Below are 27,089 nucleotides of genomic sequence, written 5' to 3' on the forward strand. Positions count from 1 at the left end.
CTGGAGATCCAGATCTCTGGCCATCCCTCCAGGGACTCCTTCTCCCACCACCTCCCACTTGTCCCAGGATAGCTTTTGACCTTGGGGAGTAAGGGGGATCTAGGGTCCCCTCTAGCTGAGAAAAGAGGAAGCAGGGCTCGGGGGGGGGGGGGGGGGAATCTCTCCAGAGATTAGAGAGATAATAAAACAGATAAGAGGCGCCTGCATGCCTGAGTCCTTAAGCATCTGCCATCCGCTGGGGCTAAGATCCTAGGGTCCTGGGATGGAGCCCTGCATCTGGCTCCCTGCTCAGCGGGGAGCCTGCTTGTCCCACCCCCCTCTGGTGCTCCTCCTGCTTGTGCTCTCTCTCACTTTCAAATAAATAAATAAAATTCAAAAAACAAGCCAAGCAAACAAGAGAGATAGGAAAAAACTAAAGGCACAGAAACAGAAAGTATGTCCCCGTGTCATAGAGCTTTGGGCCGAGAAAAGGAAGCAGAAAGACAAGAGGGAGAAAACAGAAAGACGAAGAGAAAAACGGACAAAGAAGGGAAAGGGCGGAAACCGAGGCGGGCTAAGCGACACAGGCATGGATTGAGTCAAGGGTGCAAAGAGGATGTAATTTAGTGGCTCCAAGAACAAACTCTGGAGCCAGACTTTGAGAAACACAGGCAGACAGAGGCAGAAGGTACAAAATAGGGGTTTTTTAATTGAAATTTTTTATAAAAAGGAGAGGGAACGTGAAGGGGGCGGTGGGCTAGTCCCGGGGCCCCGCGGCGTCGGCAGGACGGGCCGAGGGCCGAGGGCGGCAGGGGCAGCGAGGGGCATCGTCCCCTCCATCGTTCGGGTCCCTCCTCTCCGCCCCGCAGGCACCGGGCGCTCCCGGGCGCAAGCGGGCGGGAGGGTGCGCGGCGGCGGGGACCCGCGTGCGCTGGCGCCGAGCAAAGAGCCTGGGGCCGCCGAGGCTCAGGCCCGCGGCCGGGCGGGCGTGCAGTGGTGCGGCTGGTGCGACGGTGCGAACCCCGGGCGGCAGACGCAGCGGAAGGAGCCGTCGGTGTTGACGCAGCGCGCGTTGACGCAGAGCGGGGAGGTGGCCTCCGCCTCGTCACACTCGTTGATGTCTGCAGAAGGAGGTACAGGGGGCGCTGCTCAGGCCTGGGGGCCCTGGAGCCCGCCCGTCTGGCCCCTGGGGCCTCCGGGCCGAGGGGTGCGAACGCTGAGCCTCCTGCTTGGAGTCGAATCCAGCCGCGCGGCCCCCCCCGCTGGCTGTGTGAGCCCGGGCAGGTGGCTTGGCCTCTCCGTGCCGCAGCTCTGTGTTCTGTGAGGTGCGGATGGTAGCCCCTAGGTGGCTAGGGTTTTGTTAGGAAAATAACGCCGACGATGCTATCACAAGCAGTGCTTTCTCGGTACCAGGCCTTACTTATAGCACACCCCGTGTATTTATCCTCTAGGCAGTAGGTACCGGGATCCATTTACATATGGGCAAACTGAGGACCAGTGCAACATCCCACAAGCCCCTCTTCAGCCCAGTGAGTTCCCAGACCAGCTCTCGGGGTCTCTGAGTGCCCACTCCCCTGCTCTTCCCCGGCTGTGGGTCCTTGGGAAACTCGTTCTCTTTTCCGAGCCTTGGTTTATTTATACGGAGGCCTCAATGCTCAATGTCATTGTAAACCAGTATCGATGATGGTCACAACTCTATGGAATGGGTTCTCCAACTCGGCTCTTTTTTTTTTTTTTTTTCGGATGAGATAAACTAAAGGGATAGTGACCTGTCCAGGGTCGCACAGCACGTTGCTGGACTGAGCCTGAGGTCTGTCCAACTCCCCTAGAATCCTTGATGTAACCGCTTTGTTTTACTACTGTCTAAACTAAACTAGGCAGCATGACGCATATTCCCATTCTACAGACGAGAAGACTGAAGCTCCCCAAAGCGGTCAAGCAAATTGCCCCAGGTAGCACGGGGGTCCTTAGACATCAGCACCGCAGGATTCTACAGGATTCCTCAGCTCTGCTTCAAGCCCAGCCCGGGTCCCTGAGGTCAAGCTCACAACCTGGCCTCACTTTTTGCTGGCAAGCCCCGTCCCTGTGCAGGAGTTATTTCCTGTTCCCTCTGGTCTGGCCCGACCCCTCGACGTCTCTGACCAGCCCCTCTAACCCCCCCACCCCACCTCCACCACTCCAGTCAGGGCTTCCACCCTCTGCCGGTGCAGGCAGGCTCTGGTCACCCCTCACCGACGCAGGCCATGCGGGTCATGTCCAGGCGGTAGCCGGTGAAGCAGTCACAGGTGAAGCCCTCGGGGACGCGCACGCAGCGGCCGTGGGCACAGCCGTCCAGGATCCCGCACTCCTCAGCCTCCAGTCCCTCGTAGGGCCCGGACAGGGTGCCTGCAGAGAATGCGGGGACTCTGTGGTTCAGGGTCTCTGCCTTCCATGGCCTAAACCCCCACCGTGGGGTCACCCCTGGCCTGTAACCTCTCCTAAACTGTGCGTCCCGCCACGGGGCTGTCAGGGACGCTATGCGGCCAGGTTTCCCTGGCTCTGCTCTTCTCCCTGTCCTCTTTCTTGGTCTGCAGGTGTGTTTCTGTGCTTCTTCGTCGCTCACTCTGACTGTATCTGTGTTTTCCCGTCTTTCTGAGCCAATCTTTCCCACCCTTGGCTTCTTTTTGTTTCTGGGTCTCACTCTCTTTCCCTCCCCCTCTTCCCTGTCTCCACCCCTGTGCACCCCTAACTCTTCATCTCAGCCTACATTGGCTTGCCCCGCAGTGCTCACCAGGATAGCTTCCCCCTTCAGGTGACTCCTCGGGTTCTGGGAAGGAGCCCCGGGTGTCCCGGGACCGATAGCGCCAGCGGGTTCCTGGGCCAGGTGGCGCCGCAGCCTCAGATTCACCATAGGGGCCACCGTCATCCTCAAAGTCTGGCATGTCATAGGGTGGTGCTCCGTATGGGGCCTCCCGGCGGGCAAAGGGCCCAGGAGGTGGTGGGTAGGGGTCGTAGGGTAGCACAGGTGGCGGGTACAACTCTGGCCCATAGGGAAGGCCCTGGTAGGGTGGACCCAGGTCAGGGCCATATTCATAAGGGAGTCCAAAGCCACCTGGTCTCGGGGGACCATATGCTGGCGGGCGTAGTACGTTGCACAGGGCCTCAAAGTCATCTGTAAATAGGAACAGAGCCTCATGGTTAGCCTTGGCTTGCCTCAGCACCCACCACTCATGTCTGTTGTGTGGGAAAAGGCTCCCAGAGGAGTGAGGAGGGGCTTGGGCTGAAGCATGGGAGGGGCTTCAAAGAGGGGGGCTGGGATGGTGGGGTCAGGATCAGGGGTTCTGGAGCCAGGATTAGGAGGCCGAGAGCTGAGACTGAAACTCCTAAGTGCTGGAATTTGGGGGAACCATAGAATCTTAGACTAGGGACCTAGAGAAATAAGATGGGAGTGTTTTAGGGACCAGAGCTGGGGAGTGCCAGGAACTGCTACTGGGGACCTAAGGGGCCAGGATGCACAGGAGGGGGTCTGAGACAGAGGACCTGGAGGTCTGAGGACCAAGGACCAGGGCTTAAGGCCTGAGGCTGAGTTCCCAAGGTGGACTCAGGGGTTTTAAGAGCCAAGCTTTTGGGGATCTCTGGGGTTGTGCTTTGGGGTCTTAGGCACCTGGAAGTGAGTGTCTAATACACTGGGATTTGGAGATCTGTGGGCCAGGATGGTGGGGTCTGAGCAACTGGTATTTGAAGTCTAAGGGTCCAGGATTTGGGAGGAGCTATGGGCTCCTAAGGGAGCTATCTAAGCCTGAGTGTGGCCCAGGCAGATGGCAGTACCTGAGTCCTGGGCAGGGCAGAGGGCACAGTCCATTCCCCAGGCCTCTCCGTAGAGGCAGCAGCACTCTGTATAGGTGGCCTGGCGGTCCAGCCGGGGGCGGCTACACACGAGGTCAGCTCCTACTTCCTGCCAGCACACTCCCAGATTGTCATCTGAGGGCAGAGACAGCATGCATCAGGGTGGGACAAGTGGGATCGGGTCCTCCCAGATGCTTAGAGCAGTCCAGCCACCTGATGCCTAACACCAGGTGCTTCTCCTCAGCTGTGATCTGACTTCCAGGAGCCCTCTGAGGTAGTGCCAGGTAAGTGTGAGCTTGGTCTGGCATGAGGCTGTCATATAGGAGGAGAAAACAGAAGAGGTCCAGTGGCTGGGAGAGAGGGTCTGAAAGGGTTCTCTCCACGCCCAGCCTCTGAAGGGCTCTGGGACCTGGAGCAGTCTCTTTTTCTTCTCTGAGCATTGTTTGAATGAAGTCTCAGGGTGTTTGGGGTGTGTGTGTGTGTGTGTGTGTGTGTAAGAACAGAAAGTGGAAAAACAAAGGAGTTTGGGCCAGTGGGCAAAATGAAAAGACCCAAAGAGATAGAGACAAACACATCCCAAGAGTCAAGAGACTCCATGAAAAACAGGAAACCAATGATTCAGAGAGACCAAAACAACAACAAATAAACAACAACAACAACAAAAAAAACAGACTTAGAAACAAGGATTCAGAGGGTGGCAGAAATTCAGAGAACAAACCTAAAGACAGACATCCCAGAGAGGTGGTAAGAGACAGAGACACACAGGGAAATACTAGCAGGAAGCACAGCTTTAGAACTTATTAAGACCAGGTCCCATAGGGTCCTGAAATAAAATCCCCCTGGGCCACCCTGTAAGGTAGAGGCAATCGCCAGCGCACCCAGTGTGCCGAACGGAAGCCGGGGGCCCAGAGGCTATCAGCCACGTGCAGGGACGCACGGCCGGCAAGGGGCAGGCTCCTCTGGAACCTTTCCTTTCGGGAGAACCCTGCCCACCAGGCCCGCCTGCCCCTGAGCTTCAGACTCCGCGAGGAAACGGGGCGTGAGGGGGCGGGGCCGAGCCTTGTGCAGGGTAGGGCCCCGGGGGCGGGGCAGGCCCGGGGGCGGGGCAGGCCCGGGGGCGGGGCAGGCCCGGGGGCGGGGCAGGCCCGGGGGCGGGGCAGGCCGGGGGCGGGGCAGGCCGGGGGCGGGGCAGGCCGGGGGCGGGGCTACCGAGGCTCTGGCTCTCGTTGGAGACGCAGCGGCGCCGGGAGCCGTCCAGCACCAGCGGGGGCTCGCACGTGCAGTGATAGGAGCCCACGGTGTTGACGCAGCTGCCGCCCTCACACGCCGGCTCCTCGTCCGCGCACTCGTCATTATCTAGGGAGGCGAGGAGGGAGCGGTTAGGCGGCAGCCCTCTATCCTTTCCCACTTCCCCAGCGCGTTAACAGTGTGATGGATGGAGTCTAGACTCCAGGAAGGACTTCCTGCTGGCGGTGGCCACATTCCGGAGCGGGGCTGGCGGGGTAGAGCGTGGGGGGCGGGGGTAAACAAGGAAGTGGAGGGAGGCTCCTACCGACGCACTCCAGTCGCTGGGCATGGTAGTAGTAGCCGTTGCTGCAATAACATGAGTAGCCTGGGGCCGTGTTCACGCACACGCCGCTCTTGCACACCTGGTCTCGGAAGAGCTGGCACTCGTCCACGTCTGCGGGAAGGATGGTCAGAGGGGCGCCCCACACCAAGGGAGAGGGGGGCGGGCCAGGGTGTGGGGCGGCCGGATGGGGGGAATGTGTGGCTCCAAGGCTTGACCAGGGAAGAGAGGGACCCCAAAGGTGGTGACAGAGACCCAGAGGTGGAGAGATAGGGAAAGGTGGCGGTAGAGAGACATAGCGGGTGGGAGGAATGGGGGAGACAGAAAGAGGGTGAGAGAGAAAACAGGGCCAAGGGTGAGATGGAGCTGGGCCTGGGGCCTGAGGAGCAGTGGGGCTCGAAGTCTGGCCTTACCCCTCCGGAGGCTCAGGTCTCCGCTCGGTGCCAGGTAGCCCCGGCCGTGGGGGCACAGTGACTGGTACTCGGCTGCACACAGACACAAGGCTGAGCCCAGACACCCTCAACACCCGGCCCCCGCCCTGGGCTTAGTCTTGCCCCCTGACCACTTACCCTTCATCACCCAAGTTTTCAGGCCCCCTGCCTGTTTGTGTTCACCTCTCAGCCTCATACCCACCTGACTGGCAGCTTGACCTTGCCTTTGCAGTACCCAGGACCCCAGCTCATGTCCAAATATGTCCCCTGTCCTAGTCCCATGCTCACCTCTTTTTACCCAAACCCTCAACCCTCTGTCCACCCAGTAGCCCATGCCCACCTGTCTCGGTGCTGGGGCACTGCTGGATGCGGCAGCCGCTGCCCCAGCCCTCACCCACGGTGCAGCAGCACTCTTGCCATGTCACATTCCGTGCCAAGATGTTGTCACATGCATCCGGAGCCGCTGTGTCAAAGTAGCACTCCCGGCGCCCACTGCCCACAGGGCCCTGTCTGGGTGGGCTGGGCCGGCGGGGTGGGGATGGTGGAGGTGGCCGGGCAGGCAGACCTGGGCTGGCAGGTGCCTGGGGCTGTGAGCCGGGGAATGTGCCTGGGGAAACAAGGGGTTTTAGCCCAGTGTGGGCTTAGCCTCCCACCCCCATGTTATAGATGGGGAAACTGAGACAGAACCAGACTCCACACCTCTCACCTCGTCTCTCCCATTCTCACCTCTTGCCATTTCTGCATCTCTCCCTCTCACTTCTCCCCCATCACGACCTTGTTCCCTCTGGCCTGGACTTCCTCCTTCCAGCCCTGATTTCTCTGGTTGTCGCTATCTGGTGATATCTCTGCCTGCCCCCTTCTGGACTGTGAGCCCCTTAAAGACAGTGGTCTCTCCTGGTCACCACTGTGTCCCTAGTACCCAGGGCCTAAACATAGTGGATGCCCTGTGAACATCTGCTGAATAAAAAGAATCTGGTAGAAAAAAAAAAAAAAAAAAGAATCTGGTAAGAGTCAGGGACAGGGCTGACACAGAGTCCTAGCACCCATGTGTTCTCTATTGTTTATTGCTATTTAAAACAACAACATTTAACTGATGGCAGCTGTCCAAGCCCAGAATGGTTAGACCACATCATTTTCCTGTAAGCCCTGCAGCCATCAGTTAAATAGACACATGAGTCTTACCAGGAGAAGTTCGTGGGGGAACACAACGTCCAGTCATGGGGTCAAACTCCTCAGGGCTGGTGGGGCAGACACAGAGGAAGGAGCCTTCGACATTCTCACACAGGGCAGCTCCACACACACCCTGTAGCGTTTCACATTCATTCACATCTGTGAGCAAGAGACAAAGGGGAGGGAAAGTCAATGGTTGCAAATGTCTGTGATTCTAAAGCTCTAAAAGTCTGAAATATCCAAAAATAATGGGTATTTTTAGTCACCTAGACCCCATCATTCACTTATCTTTTGGTGACAAACCCTGAATTTCCCTTGGGAGCCCTTTGATCTTCCATTTTCAACTCGTGTATTTTTGAGTAGGGTTAAATCTACTTCAAGGGGTGGACACAAGTCCCAGGCATGGCCAACCAGATTACTGCATTTCTCTGGTTCTGAGAGACAGGTGGTGACCAAGCTGGGCCAAAGCTAAGCCTGGGACTTTTGCTAGAAATATCAAAGAGCCTCCCTTTTTAGTTCAAGGGGTGCCAGGCTAAGGATGTTAGTCCTCAGGTGCTAGGGCCTTCTTTGTCATGTGAAAAGAGTCTGCCTGAAAATAAATACAACAGAGGAAAGCAGAGCTGAGAGAGGGAGACAGCTAGCCTTGTTGGAATCCCTGGACCCAAGTATGCCTCAAGTTCAAACACATTCCAGCACGTCACTGTTCTAATTCTATTCAAGGAAACAAAGCCTGTTGTGTTGGAATTTGTCAAAATTAAAAGAATATATAACTGGGGCTCCTTGGTGGCTCAGTCGGTTAAGCATCTGACTCTTGATCTCAGTTCAGGTCTGGATCTCAGGGTCTTGAGTTCAAGCCTTGTGTTGGGCTCCAAGATGGGTGTGGAGCCTACTTAAAAAATATATGTATATATAACTAAGATTCATACAGCTCACTGTAGGTAAATTGAACCTCAAATGAAAATAGAAAACACCTACTGGACTCTAGTTAATACTATGTAGACTGAAGAATTTAGAGAGAAGTGTACTGATGCCTACAACTTAAATTTAAGCCGATCCCAGAAATAAGGTGGATTACAGACAGCTATGTGAGACAAGTATAATAAAATAATGATAATGGAATATAGATCATGGGTGTGTGGACATTCATTGTATAGTTTTTTAATTTGCTGTATGTTTAGAAACTATCATCACAAAACATTGGGGAAGGGGCAGCCCAGGTGGCTCAGCGGTTTAGCACTGCCTTCAGCCCAGGGCGTGATCCTGGAGACCTGGGATTGAGTCCCACAACAGGCTCCCTGCATGGAGCCTGCTTCTCTCTCTGCCTGTGTATCTGCCTCTCTCTCTCTCTCTCTCCTCTCTGTGTATTCTCATGAATAAATAAATAAAATCTTAAAAAAAAAAACATTGGGGAAAAATAAAATGTTTATGTACACTTAAAATTAGTGTGCATTCAAAAAAAGATTAGTGTGCATTTTATACATTTTATGCATGTATTTTTTTAAGCTCTCCCCCAAACAAGATCTGAATGAATAGGGTTTCTCTTGCTTGCAAACAAGAGATTCCTGACTGATATGGAAATGATGTAAGGTCTAAATTCCATAGGCTAATGTGTGTGTTCACATTTGTTCAGGGCTTTGGAGAGGAACAGGGCCTGACCAACCTCTTCCCCACCCTCTGGCCAAACCCACCCCCGGGAGCCCCGTACCCACGCAGTGACGCCCGTCCCTGGCCCCCTCGTATCCCTGGTCACAGAGGCACTGGAAGGAGCCAGGCAGGTTCTGGCACACGGCATGGGCCCCGCAGAAGGATCGATTCCGGCACTCGTCCACATCTGCAACCACCAGACAGTCAGGCCATTGCTGAGCCTTCTATCCCCTCCACATCTCACCCAAAGCCTGATGGACACCTACCCTGGCAGCCGCCCCCTGGCGTGGGCTGATAGCCAGGGTCACAGGCCGGTGTGCAGCGGTAGGAGCCAGGGGTGTTCTCACAGCGCTGGGCTCCACAAATCGCTGAGCCATATTCTTGGCACTCATCCACATCTGCAAAAGAGTGGGGTGAGGGAGGGGAGGGGAGTCGCAGGGCTGGATTCACAAGTTCCTGAGGCTGCTTCTAGTTCCCATGCCTGAGAAGTCTATAGACCTGATATTCTAGGAGTCTGAGCTTCTTGGTTTTTTTTGTTTTTTGTTTTTGTTTTTTTTTTTTTTTTGGAGTCTGAGCTTCTAAAGTGTTGAAACACTTAAAGTCTCCCTGCCATTTCTCACATAGTCTAAATGTGGTCCCTCCTCAGGGCCTTGTACTTGCCGTTGCCTCTGTCAGGATCACTCTTCCTGCAGCTATCTGTGTGGCTCCCTCTCTCACTTCACTAGTGTCTAGGTCAAGCCCTCCCAGCACCCCTTCCCCACACTGCCCTGTCATCTCATCCATTTATCCTGCTCTATTTTCCTTCCTAAACTTGATATTATATTATCCATGTATTTCTTGGTACACCACCTATCCCCCTCCACGATGCAGGGACATGTGTCTATCTTGTTCGCCCCCTGTATCCCCAGGGTATAGAACTGTGCTTGACACACAGTAGGTGCCTCCAAACTGCTGAATGAACCTTGAGTTTATTTACATGTTTATTTTCTGTCTCTTCCCACCTATCTCCCTTCCCCACCATTGGCTCCATGAGAGCGGGATTTTGTTTGACCCCTTGTCTATAGTACCCCCCAGTGTCTGGCACACAGTAGGTGATTAACAAATTCTTGTGGAATTAATGAATGAGGTCCCTTGAAACGGGGCTTCCATGGATCAGAGGTCTGGCAGCCAGAGAGCCAAAGATAGCCAGCCCACAGTCATTTCATTTGTTCCCCAAAATGCTGACCCACACACTAGGCAAAAACAAATCTTAGTTTAGCCCCAGCCTCCTGCCTCATCAGTAGTCTTTGGGAGCCTGGTGGAGAAATCAGGCAAGAGATTAGGGGGCGGGGGTGGGGTGGGGTACCCTGCGTTGATTGGAATGGGAAGGTGTGAGGTACAAGAGGACCAGACAAGGGTGGGTGTGAAGCAAGGACACTGGCCACCCCTACCCTACCCGTTCCCAAGGGCTGGAGAAGTCTGAGAACTGGGGAAAGCACAGAACGCTAACTAACTGCTCTGCCTGGGGATGTCTTACTGGGGTAGAGCCTAAAATGCGGACCGTGCTAGAGCAGCAGAGGCGCAAGGGCTGCTCTGGAAGGGTCTTCCTCCTCTCCTCCCAGCTCACCTCCCCGGGGGATTGCAAGGGCACAATGGTGGCTTATTTGCACCACAGAGAGGGGGACACGGTTAAGAGCGTCAGTTGGGGGCTCCTTCCCTCCCCTCAAGGCCGGAAGGCAGGGTGCTCCTCCTCCACCCCTCAGGGAGCTGACTCCAGCCACTTGTCCCAGGGGCAGGGGTGAGGGAGGAGAGGGTCTCACCGTCACAGGTGCCCTCGGGGCCCGCGTGGTAGCCGGGCTCGCAGTCTCGGACACAGCGGTAGGAGCCGGGGGAATTCTCACAACGCTGGGAGCCGCACAGGGCCGGGCCCCGCTCGCGACATTCGTCCACGTCTGAGGAAGGAGGCAGAGCAGTCAAAAGGGGGAAGCCGGGGAGGCTGGGAGGCAAAGGAGAACAAGTTGAGGGAGTTAAGGAAGGGAGTGGAGAGTCAGAAGGGGGAAGGGGGCAGGCAGCGGAGGGCAGATGCCTGCGAGAGAAGGGGAGGCAGAGGGCAGGGATCCCGCGGCGGGGGCCTCTCACCGAGGCAGGAGGCCAGGTCGGGGCCGGCGCGATGTCCCGGAGGACAGACGCACTCGAAGGAGCCGTCGGTGTTGGTACAGATGCCGCTCTGGCAGAGGTCCTCCTCGCTGCACTCGTCCACGTCTGCGGGACAGCGTCCGAGACCGCGGTGCCCCGCCGCCGCTCAGCCTTCCAGGCCGAGCCCCTCCGCCGCCCTCACCCCGCCCCCTGGCTGAGGCCGCCCCCTCGTCTCCCCGCCCACCGCAGGCCCCGCCTTCCCTCAGGCCCCGCCCCCGGCGGGCTCAGGCCCCGCCCCTCCCCGGCCGCCGCCAGGTGGCTCCACCAGCCCGGCTTAGCCCCCGTGGCTTTGAGACCTCCGTCCAAGAATTCAGACTCCGCCCGCCGCCCTCTCCCAGTCCGGATTTTCTTGGGGTCAGCCCACCCTTTCCCGCTCCAGGCCCAGCTCGGGTACCGACCGAGGCACGAGGCTCCGCGGGGTCCGGGCCGGTAGCCGGGGGCGCAGGTGCATGCAAAGGAGCCGTCGGTGTTGAGGCACTCGCCGTGGGGGAAACAGAAATCGCCCTCCAGGCACTCGTTCACGTCTAGGGTGCAGGAGAGAAGGGGCTTCGGTCGGGGTCGTCGCCCAACGGGCAGCTCCGCCCACAAGCCCCACCCATAGCCTGTTGGTCTAGCTTCCATCACCCCAGCAGGCTTTCCAGGCTTTCCCGGAGAACCCAGACCCCACTCCCAGGCTCCCCGACCCCCACCCCGCCCTGCCCACCTCTCCCCTCCTGCTCACCTGCGCAGGGCCCAGGCCGACCCGCCGGCGCCCGGTAGCCCGGTGCACAGCTGCAGCGGAAGGAGCCCTCCGTGTTGATGCAGTGGCCATGGGGGCCGCAAGAGGCACCCGAACTGCACTCGTCCACATCTGTGGGTATGGGGCTTTCAGAAGGGGTCCAGTCTAGGGACACGGGAAGGATTCTCTCCTGGGGCTGAGGGGTCTGGAGAAGTGAGTGGGTAGTGTCTTGGGTTGGATATTAGGCTCCGTGGCAGAAGTGGGTGGGGGAGACCAAGAGTCCCTGATTCTAGGGACCATAACTGGGTGTCCTGTGGGTTCGGATTTCTGGGAACTCCCTATGCCAGGATCCTGGAATCAGTGAAGGGCCTCTGGACTAGGACTGGGGTCAGAAATTAATCAGGGTAACAGGTCAGGTGTTATAAACAAGGATATTGTGGCATTCTGGCGAATCAGGGTTGGAGTCGATGACTGGCATCTGAGGCCAATTTGGGTCATGGGTAACAGTCAGGGTCCAGAATTCTGCCTCAAGTTGGGGGTCAGGGCCAGGGGTCATGAACCCACTCAGGCCCCAGAGATGGTTATTCTGAGAATGGGCAGGGGCAGTGAGAGAGACAGGATCAAAGGTCACAGAGAGTCAGGTGTTATAGCAGGAGTTATGGCTAGGTCAAATGTCAGTCAGGTTCAGGGGTCACAGGTCACATTCAAGGTCAAGGGACAGTTAGGATCAGAAGGTTTACAATTGCTTTCAGGGTTGTGGGGAGGGTTTATCAGCAGGTGAAATAGGGTCAAATGTCACTGTCAAGTTGAGGGTCACAGAATCAGAAGTCACATTCAGGGTCAAGATTCAAGGTCCAGATTAGGGATTGCAGTATGGGTCACGGACCCATAATCTAAGTCGAGTCACAGTCAGATGCTGGGGGTCATGGTCCAGGGGATTGAGGGCCAGGTCAGGGGTCATGATGTGGGTCTAAGGTCATAGCCAGGGCTTGGTCTCACCAGTGCACCGGCCATGCTGCAGGTGGTGGCCAGCAGGACAGGCCCTGCACTGGAAGGAGCCGGGTGAGTTCACACACTCCTGCCCAGGACATGCCAGGTGATTCTCACACTCATCCACATCTGGGAAAGCAGGGGAAAAGGTGGCTTTGAAGGAGCAGCCCAAAGCCTCCCTCACCCATCCACACTCCTCCCTCCCTCCCCGGCCTCACCCTCGCACTCGGAGCCAGCCGTGTTGGGTTGGAAGCCCGTGGGGCAGACGCACTGGAAGCCACCTTCTGTGTTCTCACACCGGCCATAGGCGCAGGGCGGGGGGGTTCGGGCACACTCATCCACATCTGGGGAAGAGGGAACCAGTGGGGCTGAGAAAGGGGCCTGGACCCAATCATCTCCATTGCTATCACCATCTACCCCAACATTCCAGTCTGGAGGCAGTCTCTTGGGCCAGGCTCATCCCACCTCCCGGGAGTACAGACTCCTTCTCTGTTCCCCCACTAATGGTCTGTCCAGCTGCCAGGGTGAAGCTAGGGTACCACCTCCTGCACGTTGCCCTCCCCAGCTCAGGGTTGCCCCCACCCCGGGCTGCCATGAGCACAATATCATTCCAAAAGGAATGCAGAATGGAGAGCATCCTCATAGGTGGAGAAAGGGGAGAAGACTCTGGAGTCAGACCCTCCCCACCCTCTCAGTACCTCCACTCCTCTGCCTCTGTTCTCCATCACCCAGTCCCATCACCCTGTCTCTCTGCCCCCCAACCATGTCCCTCTCCCATCCCCACAGCCAATGGGGATGGCATGAGCTTAGACTCAGTACCCTCACCTTGGCAAGGGGCCCCCGGCCCTCGGGAGCGGAAGCCAGCTGGACAGGCACAGTGGAAGGAGCCAGCCGTGTTGTCACAGCGGCCTGGCCCGCAGGGCGGTGGCTCTTGGGCACACTCGTCCACATCTTCTTCACATGCCGAGCCCCGGAAGCCAGCCGGGCAAACACAGCGGAAAGAGCCGGACAGGTTCTCACAGACCCCTCTGCCGCAAAGGCCTGGGCTCTGCGTGCACTCGTCCACATCTGCCCAGGGCAAGGGGCCCAGAGTCACACATTTATGCTGCCCCACACCCCTGTGCTCTGCTTCGCCTCCCTGACCTCCATCACTTTGACTTTCCTCTCCTCATCATTCTGCCTCCCTGTCCCCATCACTCGGCCTCCTTGTCTGCCTCATTCAACATCCTCCCCTTCCCCATTATTCAAACGTGCCGTCCATCCCTCCACCTCTTCAATCCCTAAGCTTCCAGTTGGCCTCCTGGAACGCTAGTCCCCATCAATCGGCCTCTTTCCACACTGTTCTCCTGTTCTCTGTAACTGACAGCTCCATCCTCCATGACTCAGCTTTTCTGTTTCCCATCACTTGGCCTCTCCATCCCCCTGTCACTCGGTCTCTACGACCATCAGGCTGCGTGTCTGGTTCTTAGAACCTGTGGCGTCCCCCCTCCTCTCCCAGCAATCAGCCTCCCCCTGCCTCATTGCTCAGTCTCTCCACCCCTCCTCACTGCCGCTTTCCCCTACTCCCCCAACCCCCTCCCCTCTGTCTCTCCCAGTTCCTCACCCTGGCAGCCGGCTCCGTGGGGAGCAGCCTGGTACCCAGCGGGGCACACGCACAGGAAGCTGCCCGGCGTGTTCTCGCACCGCCCGCGGTCACACGGCGGGGGCACGCGGTGGCACTCGTCCACGTCTGCAGGCACCAACCCGGAGGGTGAGACTGGGGCAGACACTCCCCCTCACTCCCCTCCACGCCCGCCCTCGGCGGACTCAGGGAGGATGGGAGGTGGGGAGCAGGGGTGGAGCCAAACTCGGGCCCGGGCCAGACTGGGGCGGGAGCCAGGGGCAGTAGGAGGGCCCAGAGCGGGTAGGTTTAAGGCGTGGGCGGGAGGGCAGGAGGGAGGGCTGGAGGGCGGGCAGGTGAAAGAGGAGGACCCGACGACGACTGGGGACTCGGCCAGGGCGGAGGCGGGGAGAGGACCGCGAGGGGGGCAATCTGGGGAGGGCAGGACCTGGGCAGGGGCAGGGCGGGAAGAGCAGCTACGCGCACCGAACAAAAGGAAGGCAGGAGCAAGGGAAGGGGCGGTGCGGGGTGAGGACGGGGCTCGGGCGCGGCGGGCGGGATCTGGGGTCGCGCGCGGTCAGGTGAGAGGTTGCGGCCTGGGTAGGACCGTAGGACCCGGGCGGTGCCTGGGGGAGCGCGGGAGCCGGTCCCGAATACGGAGGAGGCGGGGCCAGGGGAGGAGCGGGGCCAGGGGAGGAGCGGAGCCGACCCGGGGCCGAGAGCAGCCGGGCGGTCGTACCGCGGGGACGGGCCCCGACGGGAAGCGCTGGCGGGCGCGGCAGAGACTGTGGTGGGGCCGAAGGGAGAGCGGGAGCAGGTATCAGGGCGGGAGCAGGGGCGCCAGGAAGCTGGGGGGGGTGGTTGCTGGAGCCCGACCGGGGCAGGGGTGGGACCCGCAGCTGGGGGGCCGGACTTCTCACCCAGGCACTCGGAAGCCCGCAGGCCCGCTCGGAAGCCCTGGCCGCACACGCAACGGAAGCTGCCCGGCGTGTTTTCACAGCGCCCGGGGGCACAGGGCGGGGGCACGCGGCGACATTCGTCCACGTCTGAGGGCACGGAGGGGCCGGTCAGGAGGTGACTGGCAAAGCCCCCCCGACCGCCCCGCCTCCGCCCACCCCCTCTGCCAGGCTCACCGATGCAGTGTGTGCCCTGCGGGCTGAGTCGGAAGCCAGAGTCGCACGCGCAGGTGTAGCCACTGGGCCGTGGGATGCAGCGTCCCGGGCCGCAGACCTGGGGACTGCGCTGACACACGCCCGCAGAGGGACCTGGGGGGTCCAGACAGGCAGGATTCCCCCATCTCTGAATCCTCTGTCCCTTTCATCCCAGTACAATCCCCTCTGCCTAAGACACCCTTATGGATGTCCCCCACCCCCCAGCCCAGTCTTCTACCTCTGATCCTCCTTTCCTTTATTATGGGATGTACTCATTAGATGCTCCACCTGAATTCCCTTTATGGCCACCCCAAAGTCTCTACTTCTGAATATTTTGCTCTCCAACCGTCTGCCCGAGATATAGTCTTAGTATCCTCTGCATGAAAATTGTCTAACATTAACTGTGCACTTACTAAGTGGCAGAGTCTTCAGAGATGGTTCGATGAATCCTCACAATGATCCTCATTTTACAAATAAGGAAACTGAGGTTCAGAGAGGTTAAATGACTTGTCCAATTGACAGAGAACTTGAACCCAGGCCTCCTGACATCAGCTCCTAATGTTACCCAACACTTGGCTCTCCAAACTTTTCTCTCTTCCCACTCATTCCTTAACATCCCTATCCTGGAATCTTCACCTTAGAGCTACCTCCTAGAATCCCCACCTGTAATACCTCCACCAATGCCCATGATTCCCTCTACTGCACCTGATTCAGAGATCTCAGGACCAGACCAGGCAGGGATGCTGGGCAGGGGAAGCTCAGGGCCCGGCCTGGGCTCAGGTGGGGGTTCTGGACGATGGGTGGGCAGAAAGCCTGGCAAAGAAGAGGTATCAGTGAACGGAGACCTGGATTTGGGTGTCCCCCCTCCTTTCTCTCCTCTTTCCCTTATGAGGCTAGGCCAGCCCCTTGGAGATGACGTATCCTCCTCCAGAAGCCAGCTCACCTGTGGGTGGCCTAGGGGTGGAGGGTGGAGTCCGGTGGCTGAGGGACACTCGGGGTGGCTCCTGGCCCAGGGGTCTGGTGTTGTAGCGGAGGTCAGAGGCTGAGTAGTGGTAGCCAGGGCCAGCAGGGCAGATCTCTCGAAAACCCTCTGGGAACGAGAAAGGGAGGGAGAGAAGCAGAGAGAATGAGAGAAAACAGGAGGCAATGAGAGAAGAGGAGTCTAGAATCTGGCTTTGACTGGGGAGCAGGGCTTGACTTTGGGTGTGGGTCAGAGGTTTGGGTTGGACGCTGGCTTGAGGTAGTACCCCGGCCAAAGAATGGGCTAAAGGCTAAGGGGGAGACCAAGGGTGTTTTTCCTAATTTGGGATAGGGATAAGGATAGGGACAGGCGTTGAGGGTGGGTCTGGTTTAGTCTGTTGAAGGGTCTAGTGTTAGGCAGAAGTTGGACTGCCAGGGAAGTGTCTCAGGAAAGGGGGGCATCTGGGGTGGTGCCCAAGAAGGAGCCTAAGCTGAAGGCAGGGTCTCAGGAACTCCAGACTTGGCCAAAGCTGGGAGACAAGATTGGGCAGGCAGCGTCTCAAGGGCTAGCGGTAGTCAAGGCGGATGGCGACTCAGGGGGTGTGTCTCGGTGGGCGTGGCCAAAGGTGGGGTGGGCCGGGCCGGAGGCGGCCTGAGCGTCTCAGGGGTTGGGGTCGTGGCCAAGGCTAGGGCCCAGTCTGGTTTGAGGGCCTGGAGTCCGGTGGCCCGGGGGCGGGGCCTAGAGCCGGCGCCGCAGCAGTCGAGTCTAGAGATAGACCAGGCAGGGGGCGCTCACCTGAGCCGAAGGGTGGGCAGAGCTGGCAGCCTCGACCCCAGGCTTTGCCCACGCGGCTACAGCAGCAGATCTGCTTGGTGATGTTGCGCAGAATGGGCAGCGAGCAGCCACCGTCGCGGAGCACGCGGAAGCAGGGCCCTTTGGCCTCTGAGATCACGTGCTGGGCTGGGGGTGGGGGAGTCGATTATTCAGGGCGGCCTTGGGAGTGTGACGGAACTAGGGGATCTGGGAGACCGGAGGATGGTCCCCGGGGGGGGGGGGCTTGGTGGGTGTAAAAGCCATTCGGAAGAGGTCGGAGAGGGTCTGAAGGAGAGGTGAGGGGTCTGGAGGTCTGAGAAAGGTTTGGGGCCTGAGAAGGGAATGAGAGAATTCTGGGAAGGATTTTAGGGTCTGCAGAAGGTCTGGTGGTCGAGGGAGTTGAAGAAATTCGGGGGTCTGAGAAGAGTTGAAGAAAGAAGATCCGAAGGGATACAGATCTAAAAGTTTGAAGCGTTCTTAGAGGGACCGAAGCAGGACTAGGGAGTCTGAGGGCGTGTCAGTCTGAGACGTTCTGAGGGGGGTCTAATAGGAGTGATGGGGGAAGTCTGGGAGGATCTGGGGAGTCTTAGGGAATTAAGGCCCAGGGATGCTCTGGAATGGGCCTGAGGGCTGGGGGGCGCAGACGCGGGATCCAGCCTCGGCCCCCTCCCAATGGCTCACAGATGCAGCTGCTGCGGGAGGAGTCGTGCAGGAAGCCGTCGGGGCACACGCAGGTGTACCCGCCGTGCGTGTTCGCACACTCCCCGTGCTGGCAGCGTCCGCCGGTCGCGCATTCATCCACATCTGTGAGGAACGCAGTGGTCTCAGGGGCGTCAGGGATGAGCTCTCTGCCAGCCCAGCGGGCAAAGCCCAGCAAGCCCTTCCCACTCCTGCCACCCACCCCCTCACCTTGGCAGGACCCATTAACCCTTTCAAAGCCGGTTGGACACGGTCCATCTGGGGTCCCTACTCGGTCGGAAATCCCTGCAGAGAGAAGAGAGGGGTGGGCCAGGGGCGGGCGGAGCGGAAAATAGATGGGTGGGGACAAAAGAGGGATGGGAGAGATTAAAAGACGTCGGGTGTGGCTTGAGTGCAGGAGGAACCTTAGGCGGTGGGAGAGAAGGCAAAGTGGGAGGTTCCGGAAACGCACGAGTAGGGTCTGGGCGTAAAGGTGGGGTGAGAACAGAGTAGCCAAGTCCGAAAGTAGAGTGGGCGGTCCCAGAGCGGCCTGGATAGCTCCAGAGTGGAAAGGATCCCCACAGCGGGGTAGGTGTGGCTAGAAGCTGCGAACACGGTTGGTCTACGGGCCGGGTACCAGGAGCCACGGGGTTATCACCTCTCCCCAGCTCCGAGCACCTCAGGGACGTCCTGGGGCTTACCCAGGTGCTCCGAACAGGACTGACAGTCGTGCACGCCCCAGGCCAAGCCTGCCCCTCGGCAGCACACCTCCTGAGTCCGGAGCCCGGGCAGCGGGGACGCACACTGCGGAGAAGCGTTGGGTGAGCGCGCCCCCGCGTGGTGGCACGCTCCGGGGCCCCTCCCCACCCGCTCGACTCACTTCGCCTCCGCGCAGCTCCCGAAAGCAGTAACCGAAGCCGGAGGCATCCGAATAGCTGTCCTCGCGCGGCGCGCTCTGGGCCAGCACCGTGTAGGGCGCCGCCGCCTCCGCCCGCGCCGCCGCCTCCGCCCGCGCCACCGCCTCGGCGTCCGCCTCCTCCCAGGAGCCCGACACGCGCTCCACCTGGTGCACCACCACGGACGCCTCCTGCGGGTGCTCCACGTGGACGCTCACCATGGACGCCACGCCTGGAGGGAGGCACGGCAAGGCAGAGGCGTGTCTACACGGGTCCTAACGGACTGGGACTAGGAATGGGGGGAAGGGCGCACGGGAGAAGGGTACCCAGGGGAAGGCAGGAAAGATGAGGGTCAGAGAAACGGCGAGATAGTGGAAAGATGGGTCAGAGGGGACCCCGGCCGCACTCTCCTCACCGTGCTCGTCGTCGCGGTGGTTGGCCAGTGGCATGGTGTACACCGAGCGGGTGAGGCCTGGCATGGCCGGGGCCGGTGGCCGGGCGCCCGAGGAATGCAGCTGGCAGAACTTGCCAGCGAAGTCCGGGGGACAGAGGCAGCGGTCAGGCTTCACGCACACCCCGCCGTTGTGACAGATCAAGGGACACAGGACTGGGGGGAGAGAGAGGCTAGCTCAGACCCTAACGTTATACGACAAGTATCACCTCCCTGTAAGTCGCTCCGCCTTGAGCCGTCTTGTGTCACCCCCACCAACCCTGGACACCTGCATTGGCAGGGTCCTGTCCTACAGCCCTCGGGTAGAGCTCCGCCCCCTGGGTCCGCTCACTACGCCCTCGGGCTCTTCATTCACTTTCAGGTCACTCCGCCCTTCCTCCCCGTCCCACTTCGAGGCCGAGTCCAGGCGTTCAGCCCCACCCCGACAGCGCTGTCTCCGCCCATTGGCTCAGCCCGACCACTCTAGCTCTTTCCTTAGCATCTAGCCCCGCCCATCCATCATCTGGCTGGGTCGCATGCTGTTCTAGCTACGCAGACCCGGCGCTGGTCTCTTCCATGGACTAAATCGACATTTTGCCCCCCGCCCCGCCCCGGGCACCACTCCCCTGTCCCAGCTCTGTCTCTTTACCGTTCTAGGTACACGCACATCCCCGTCTGGCCGGGTCCGCGACACTCAAGCTCTGCCCCCTAGTTGTGCGTCCCCCTACTGAGGTCCTCGCACACGGTACCCTCTATCCGCCGGATTCTAAACCTCGCCTGTCAAGGTGTTTAACCTGCGCCTTTAGCCCCGCCCACCTTCCTGCCCTCACGCCGATTCCCCCCCCCCCCCGCGGGCGCTCCTCCGGCCCCACCTCCTTGGCTCTCCGGGTGTCCTGGCTCCACCCACCGCGCTTTGTCTCCGCCCACCTCCCCTCCGGCTCCGGCTGCGGAGCTCCAGCCCTGCCTTCCCGCCTCCTGTAGCCCCGGGGCGGGGCCGCGACGGGAACGCGCCTCCTCTCCCCGCTGCGCGCCCTCGCTGGGCCCCCGGCCACCTCTGGGCGGGGCACTGCCAGCTGTGCGGCGGGGTAAACAAAGAGAGGGGTGCGGCGGGGGTAGGGCGGCGGCTCCGCATTCCGGACCCTTGGGGAGCCCCGAGCCCTCTGAGCCAAAGAAGGCCGGACGTATCCTGCGAGGGCACCCCCTCCCTCTCTCCCCCGGGGCTGCAGGGAACAGCTGGAGACAGCTGTGCGGAGGGGAGGAAGGGGGCAGGCGGCTGGGGCCGTCCAGGAAGGCGTGTGTGGGATTCTGAGCCACACACTGGAGAGAGGGAAAGCATAGAGGGAGCCACTTCAGTTTAGAAGGGTAAAGGGACTGGACTCCTGGAAGGAGATCACATAGAGAGCAGTACTCTGGGATTCAAAGACGGCTCAAGGTTTCTAGAATGGAAAGAGAGCCTAGCTCACAGGAAATCGAAGCTCCCTTTCAACAGAAGTCTGTTAAATTATTTTGGGGAGAGTTACCTAGAAAACAGGACTCTAGTGCCTTCTAGGGGACAGCTAGATTGAAGGTGCTGAGAACAGGGCTTACGTGGAGAAATGGGTTTCCCTGGGAGTCCCCAGGACACAAGAGCCTCAATCGTCTGGGAAGATTCTAGGATACTGTGGATCCCGGTCCCCTCCCAGCTAAGGGATTAGGTGCTCGAGTCTTTGGATTAATGGCTACGTAGGGGGAGCACAGTGTCTGGAGAGTCTTCTTGTGAGAATCAGCTGATCAAGACCAACTCTGGGCTTCTCTGAAGATAGATGAATCAGAAGTTCCTGGGGAGGGGGTCAGCTGGAAAAGCAAGGCTTGGAAAGACAGGAATCAGGAATCTGATGGCACTCAGTTGGAAATATAAGAGAATGGTAGTCTTTTGTGGAAAGAGAATTCAGCTAGGGAGGGGAGTTATCACTACATAGGGTTTGTAATCTGGGGTTTCTGGAAAGTAGGGAGGAGTAGCTGAGGGACAATACTACAGAGTTCTCTGGTGAGGGGCACAGTTTGGGGGGATTACATCAGAAGAATGGGAGGGAACTTCACTGGAGGGGCTGGTCTCTGGAGTCTGTTGATAGGGGTGGGGAGGAGGCTTAGGGTCTGACGGCTGAGATTCTGGGCTCCCCTACTTAGGGGAGTCAGGCCAGGACTCCAGAGTGTCCTAATAAGGGTCCTCAATTGAGTAGCAGGAGAGGCTTAACTAGGAGTCAGGATTCCAAAATAGGAAGGGTCTCTGCCGGCGGTCAGGGTAATCCAGCTAGGTCTCAGGGCATTTCTCAGCCTCCACGGGCATTTCTCCACCTTCTCTCGGTCTGACTGCCGGCCCCCCACCCAGCTCCCTTGGGGCTCCCACACCCGCGACGGACTGCTACTTGGGCACAGCCAACTCCATGCCCCACGCCTCTGGATGAATAAGGAGCTGAGGACATCGGGGTCCTGCCGGGGTCAACCCTCCTCCACAATCCCCTCCTGTGCCTCCAGGGGCTTGGCACCCGCCTGGGCACGGCGCCTGGCACGGGCGCGTTGGGGCTGGGCCGGGAGGGAGTGTAGGAAGGAGGGAGGGAGGGGAGGAGAGAGGGAGTGGCAGCGGGCGGGGGCTCAGGCGGGAGATGAGCTCACGCCGGCCAGGGCTGGATTGGCTGGGGGCCAGGCTGGGCGAGTTCTCAGAGCCAGGGGCCCCCACTCCCCACTCCAGAGGGCCTCTGGGGTTGGGGGCAGGTAGGCCCCGACCCGGAGGGCCCGCCCATCCCTGCACCCTGGGGCCAACAGGTGGCCCACCCTCCCCACCTCACCTGAGCCCGCGGGGGGGCTCCCTACTGCAGGGGTGCCTGGTGCGCACCCTCCTGTACCCTCGGCCCCCAGGGGGCGCCCCTCCCCCTAGGCCTCCTATCTGGATTTCTCTCCCACGTGCGACCTTTGCAACTCAGGGGCCTGCAGAGACCCTCCTAGGGACCCGCTCAGCTCTTGGGATCAACTTTTCTCACCCCAATCCCCCTCCTCACAGGCACTCTCCTCCTGGGCTTTCCTAACCCCTCCCACCCAAGACACAGAAACTGGGACACCCCTCGGGGCCCTGAAAGTCTCCCTTGGTCTCCAGGGACTCCTTACAATCTCAGAATTGGGGCCCCCTTCCCCAGAGCTCCCGGGTCCCCCCATTCTGGTATCTCCCACTTGGACTCAGAGGCATGAAAGCCGGCCCCAATCCCCTCACGTGGGACGCCACAGGTCCCTGAGAAGCCTCGTCGCTTGCAAAATCGGGACCCTCAGGACTCAACCCCCAAAGCCAGGAATTGAAGTCCCCCTGCCTTAAATACCCCAGGGATTCCCCAGCACTCCTGCACACCGCATCTGGGCTCCCTCTCCCCGGGGGACTGTCTCTCCCGTCCCCGGGGACCCTCCTCCCCCGGGGAGCCCCTCCCTCGGGACCACCACCCCGCACTCACAGGCGCGGAAGCCGGGTCCCCCCGGGGCCGCCCCGCCGGGCGCGCCGCTGTCCACGCTGGTGGCGTTGCGGGGCGCGCAGGTCGGGGTACAGCGGGAGCCGGTTGGCCCATGGACGCAGCGCAGGCCGCACACGGCCGGGGTGAAGCGCACGCGGAGGCGCTCTCGGGGCCGGCCCAGCACGGGCTGCGGCCCGAGCAGCGCCAGCAGCACCAATAGCGACACCCGCGCGCCGCCCGCCATGGCTGCAGCGCCGCGCTCCGCCGCGCCGCCGCCCCAGCCCGCCCGAGGGGCCCGGCCGCGCCCGCCCGCCTGCGGGGGAGGGCGGCCGCGCCCCCGCTCAGGCCCCCCCTCCCCACCACTCCCTCCCCGGCGGCCGCGCGGGGGCGCGTGGGGCTGGGCGCGCAGCCAGAGGCGCGCAGGCTGGGCGCTAGACTCGCAGGGGGGAGGGGGGCGCCCCGTCTGCCCCCGCCTCGCACCAACAAGTGAATGGGGCCCGCAGGGGAGCAGCGGGGAAGGGAACAGGTGGGGGCGGGCCGGTTTCCCCCTAGACGGGGCTGACTCCATAAAGAGGAAAGAGGAGTGGGGGCCACATTTGGGGAGGCCGGTAAAGGCTGATTCTCCACCGCCCTAGACACAGAGAAAGAGGCTTCGTCTGGATAGGGGGCTGTCATGCACAGCTGGGCGGCCAGGTGGCACATCTGGGGGAGAGAAGGGTCGGTGCACCTGGGCCCATGAAGGAATCGGGGGGTCTGAATTGTGGGCAGGACGCTGGGGCGGGGGCACAATTGGGGATGCAGTCACATCTGGCCAGGACCCCCCACACCTGGTAGGAGAAGTCAGAATTGGATAAGAGCAAAAGGCAGATTGAGGCTGTGGGCGGGGGTCCTCACATCTGGCCGGATGCCCACATCTGGAAGACTTTAGGGAGAAGGGGACACATCTGGGCTGAAGGCCACAGCAGGAGGGGGACTTTAGAGGGTGGTGGAGACTAGGGGGTGTGCTAACCCAGGGGCCCGAGAGCTGGAGTGGGAGGAGGGCAGGGGGAGGGTCGGGGAAGCAGGGGGAGGCCTTTGGCTCCCAGCCGCCCCGCAATTTTGGGCATTCGGTGACCGGGCAGGCGCCAACCCGCACAATCGCTTTTGTTGTCTGGGCTAGTTCGGCTGCGCTCTCTGCCGGGACAGCGCCCCCCTCTTCGGCCGCAGGGAGCCCGGACGCCTGGCTTCCCGGCCCCACCCCCGCGGGTCAGCGCCTCTGGCCGGCGTCTGGCCCTGTCCCGGGCTCACCTCTCGCGGCCGGACGCCAGGGTCCCTAGAGGGTCCGTGTCCTGAGGGGCTGGGGGGTGGGCTGAACTACAACGGGGGGCAGCTAGGCGGCGGCTGGACCGTGGGAACCAGACGGCTTTATCTGGCCCGGAACCCACCCCCTGCCCCCCGGCAGAGGAAGGGCGGATGTTCTTACCCCGGGTCTGGCCGGCAGGGGCGCGCTGTGGGGGCCTCCTCCTCAGCAGTGCCCGGCCCCCCGGCCCGCGGGGCCGCCTGCGTCTCAGCAGAGCTCGGGCCTCCTGCAGCCTGGGGAGCAGAGCGCCGAGGAGACAAATGCGGTTAGACGGACACCCCCTCCCCCCACGCCCACCGCAGCTAGAAGGGCCCTTCCCTGCCAGGGGATCTCCCGGTAGCAGCTCTCCCAACACCCCCCTCCCTCCTTCCAATCCCTTTCCGGGGGCCAGACCTTGAGGGTTCTTCACAGGCTTGGGGAGAAACAGAGACAAAGATGGGGGAGAAACAGATGAGGAAGGGGGAGAAAGAGGAAAAAGAGAGACACAGAGGGCTAGAGACAGGTAATGATGGGAGAAACAGACAGAAATGGCAAAGAACAAATACAGGGAGGGGACATGGAGAGAGGGCAGAGAGATGGAGACGGAAAAGCCAGAGGATGGGATAGGCATGCAAAGGAGACGTAGAAACAGAGATAGAAGTTGAGAGACACAGATAGAGAAGAAGGGAGGAGACGCAGGGAGCAGAGAGAAAGGTGTGCGGGACGGAGGCAGAGCTGGGAGCTCCTGAGCATCTGGTAGGGGAGGGATCGCACACTCACGTCAGTGGCTGCCAGTTGAGGGACACCTGTCTCTTCCTCACACTGGGGCTGGGGCTCGGCACCACCAGGGGCACTGGGGTCAGGCACTGCTGTGGGCCGGCACACTTTTCGGGCGGGCAGCTCTCGACCCTGCAGGAGGCTTCGGAGACAGCCAGGGACTAAGTGGAGAAGGAAGGGACTGAGTCTTTCTTTCCACCAAGTGCATCTGGCATTCCAGCTGGGATGAGGCGTCAGGAAGGGAGCCCGACCCCTCTGCTCTTACCCTCTCTCACTCCCTACCCGTACCCCACCTAGAAGAACCCACCTCTGAAGCAGCGACTTCTCCTGGGCGATCGGCCTGGGCAGCACCGACAAACAGCAAGACTATAAACAGGGGTGGAAGTCACTCAGGCCCCTAGCCCCCTAGGACTCCCCAAAGAGGGCAATGGGGGGTAGGGGGTTGGAGAGCCAAGAGAAGGCTTGGGAGCACTCGAAATGGATGTTTGATCAATCGGAGGCGCTATGCTGGATGCCTCAGTTTCCCCGTCTAAACAGTGAGAGGCAAATTGGCTTAGACTCTCTGGGGATGAAGGTCACAGCAAACCTACTTTTATTTATTTACTGGTGTCTAGTGGTAAAGTCTTATTGGTAAGGGCATCTTAAAGTCTTTCTTTAAACGGGTTTGTTTGTTTTTTTTTTAAAGACGCAAAGAGGATTTCTAAGCGCATTTCCAAGCCCCGACTGTCTGGGAATCTAGAACCCGCCCTCCCCGCACGTCCCTGTCCTTGACTCAGCCGTCATCCCGAGCGTGGCCGGCAGGTGGCGCCACTTCCACAGGCCTCAGCAGCTGGGGAGGGAGGTCCTCTTTTGACTGTGGGTCCAGCAGGGTGCTGAGGTGGAGGGGGATACCGAAGGAGCCACAGCCCAGAACTGGGAATCCCAAGGCCTGAGGTCTAGCCCGTTCCTGCCCTTCCACGCGCTGCGTCCTGGAGCCAGCATCTCCTGGTCTTTGGGCCTCAGTTCCCCGCCTGACCAGGAGGAAGGAGTCGTTCTTCGAGAAATCTCCGCGCCCAGAGGGTCTCAGATTCTGGAGAGCGGAGTCCTCAGCTCCAGCGCAAGTGCGTCGCAACCAGGGGGCCCCCCAGACAAATCCATTATCCGCAGGCTAAGGGGGGCGAGGGACGAGGACGCGCGCTCTGGCCCCGAGAGAAGGGCAGTGGGGAGATGCTGCGGAGGGGACGTCGGGCGCCTGGACTCTTTCCAGACGGGTGGGGCCCAGTGGGAGGGGAGGCTGCCCGGATGGGAGCCCCCGGGACCCCCGATCTTACCGTATTCCCTCCCGCCTTTTCTCCGGGTTAACCCCTTCCCGGCCCCGCCCCCGGCGCGGCTCGGGTTACTAAACGCATTCGCAGAGACCGAGGCGGGAGCGGAGCCCGGGGCCTTTGTAACGGAGCGCTGGGCCGCAGGGCGGGGGGTGGGGGTGCTGGGCAGACTGCTTCCTTGGAACTCGTCACCCGCAGACAGGAAGGGTAGCTCTAACCCCCCAAATCTATAGGAGATTTGGGATCTCTTGCCGCGAAATCACTGGTCCTTCATTCAAGCCTGGAATCCTAATTCTAGGAAACCAGAGCATCCCCAGCCCTCATGAAATCTGAGGAACCCCCCGCCCCCGCACAACCCCCTGCAAGCCCCTCCGCCATCAAGCCCGAAGTCCACGTCTTCCTTAGTCATTAGGAAAATCCAAGGGTCCCTTTTAATTCATCCAGGCCTATTCCCAAACCCTAGAAAACCAGGACGTCTCAGCCCCACCATAGAATCCCTTCGTAACCTCCGATACTCCTCCTCCTTAGGCACCCAAGAAGCTTGGGAACCCCATCCCAGCTGGAGGGCCCCACCCATCTATCAGCGTCGGAAAACTCAAAGCCCCATCCCCATATAGGCTGGGACCCTTCTCCCCCCAAAACCCCTAGAATTCCCTGCGGCCATGTTATCCATCTACCACACCGGCGGCGAATCCCTCGCCTCAAAATTTCAGGACTCCCCGGATTCTAACCCCTGCAAAAATAGAGGGTCCTAGTAAATCCGAGGGCTCTGGCTCTTCCATCCCTACCCCGAAGCACTGGGTTCGTATTCCCCTAAACCCGCGAGCCCTTGTCCTTCCGGGCCACCAGGCTTATTGGGTGGAGGGGGCACAGGGAAGAAGGGGTCGCAGCGGGGCTTACCCGGCCCGGCGGCCCGGGATCCCCGCGACCTCGACGGCCTCGCTGGGGCCGGGGCTGGGGCTGGGGCTGGCAGCGGAGGCGGCGGCTGCGAAGAGCGGCAGCAGCAGCACCAGCAGAAGGGGGCGGCGGCCGCTGGGGCCAGGCCGCCGCATCGTGTCCGGCGTGGAGTCCCGCTCCAGGCGGGCCGTGTGTCCAGCGGGTCCGGCTCGGCGCGGCCCCGCCTCCCGCCCCCGCCCGAGGCCGACTCATTTTCTCCACAGTCCTAGCAGCTGCGAACTTCCCGCCAATC

At 60.3% G+C, this 27,089-nt stretch overlaps 1 protein-coding gene across 2 annotated transcripts; it reads right to left on the bottom strand.

The window, feature by feature from the left end:
* Positions 1 to 668: 668 nt before the first annotated feature.
* On the bottom strand, positions 669 to 26,978 carry LTBP4 (latent transforming growth factor beta binding protein 4). 2 transcript variants are annotated; one of them, XM_041746416.1, is made up of 33 exons: positions 26,801 to 26,978; positions 24,904 to 24,962; positions 24,600 to 24,738; positions 23,964 to 24,073; positions 19,014 to 19,205; positions 18,583 to 18,830; positions 18,404 to 18,506; positions 17,934 to 18,008; positions 17,706 to 17,828; positions 17,007 to 17,171; positions 16,194 to 16,340; positions 15,956 to 16,063; positions 15,233 to 15,364; positions 15,020 to 15,145; positions 14,103 to 14,228; positions 13,325 to 13,567; positions 12,718 to 12,843; positions 12,509 to 12,628; positions 11,513 to 11,641; positions 11,190 to 11,315; positions 10,735 to 10,857; positions 10,416 to 10,547; positions 8,883 to 9,014; positions 8,678 to 8,803; positions 6,985 to 7,131; positions 6,143 to 6,409; positions 5,785 to 5,856; positions 5,357 to 5,485; positions 5,014 to 5,160; positions 3,787 to 3,939; positions 2,750 to 3,130; positions 2,212 to 2,364; positions 669 to 1,100 (listed from the first exon to the last, which is right to left on the bottom strand). In XM_041746416.1, the coding sequence occupies exons 1-33, from the start codon at positions 26,950 to 26,952 to the stop codon at positions 946 to 948; spliced, it is 4,866 nt and encodes a 1,621-aa protein (XP_041602350.1). In that variant the 5' UTR covers positions 26,953 to 26,978; the 3' UTR covers positions 669 to 945. The 2 variants fall into 2 exon arrangements, with proteins under 2 accessions (XP_041602350.1, XP_041602352.1); XM_041746418.1 differs by lacking the exons at positions 23,964 to 24,073; positions 24,600 to 24,738; positions 24,904 to 24,962; positions 26,801 to 26,978 and adding an exon at positions 22,505 to 22,799.
* Between the last annotated feature and the right edge of the window lie 111 nt (positions 26,979 to 27,089).

The sequence above is a fragment of the Vulpes lagopus genome, chromosome 2 (assembly GCF_018345385.1).
Source record: "Vulpes lagopus strain Blue_001 chromosome 2, ASM1834538v1, whole genome shotgun sequence".
NCBI classification, from domain to species: Eukaryota; Metazoa; Chordata; class Mammalia; order Carnivora; family Canidae; genus Vulpes; species Vulpes lagopus.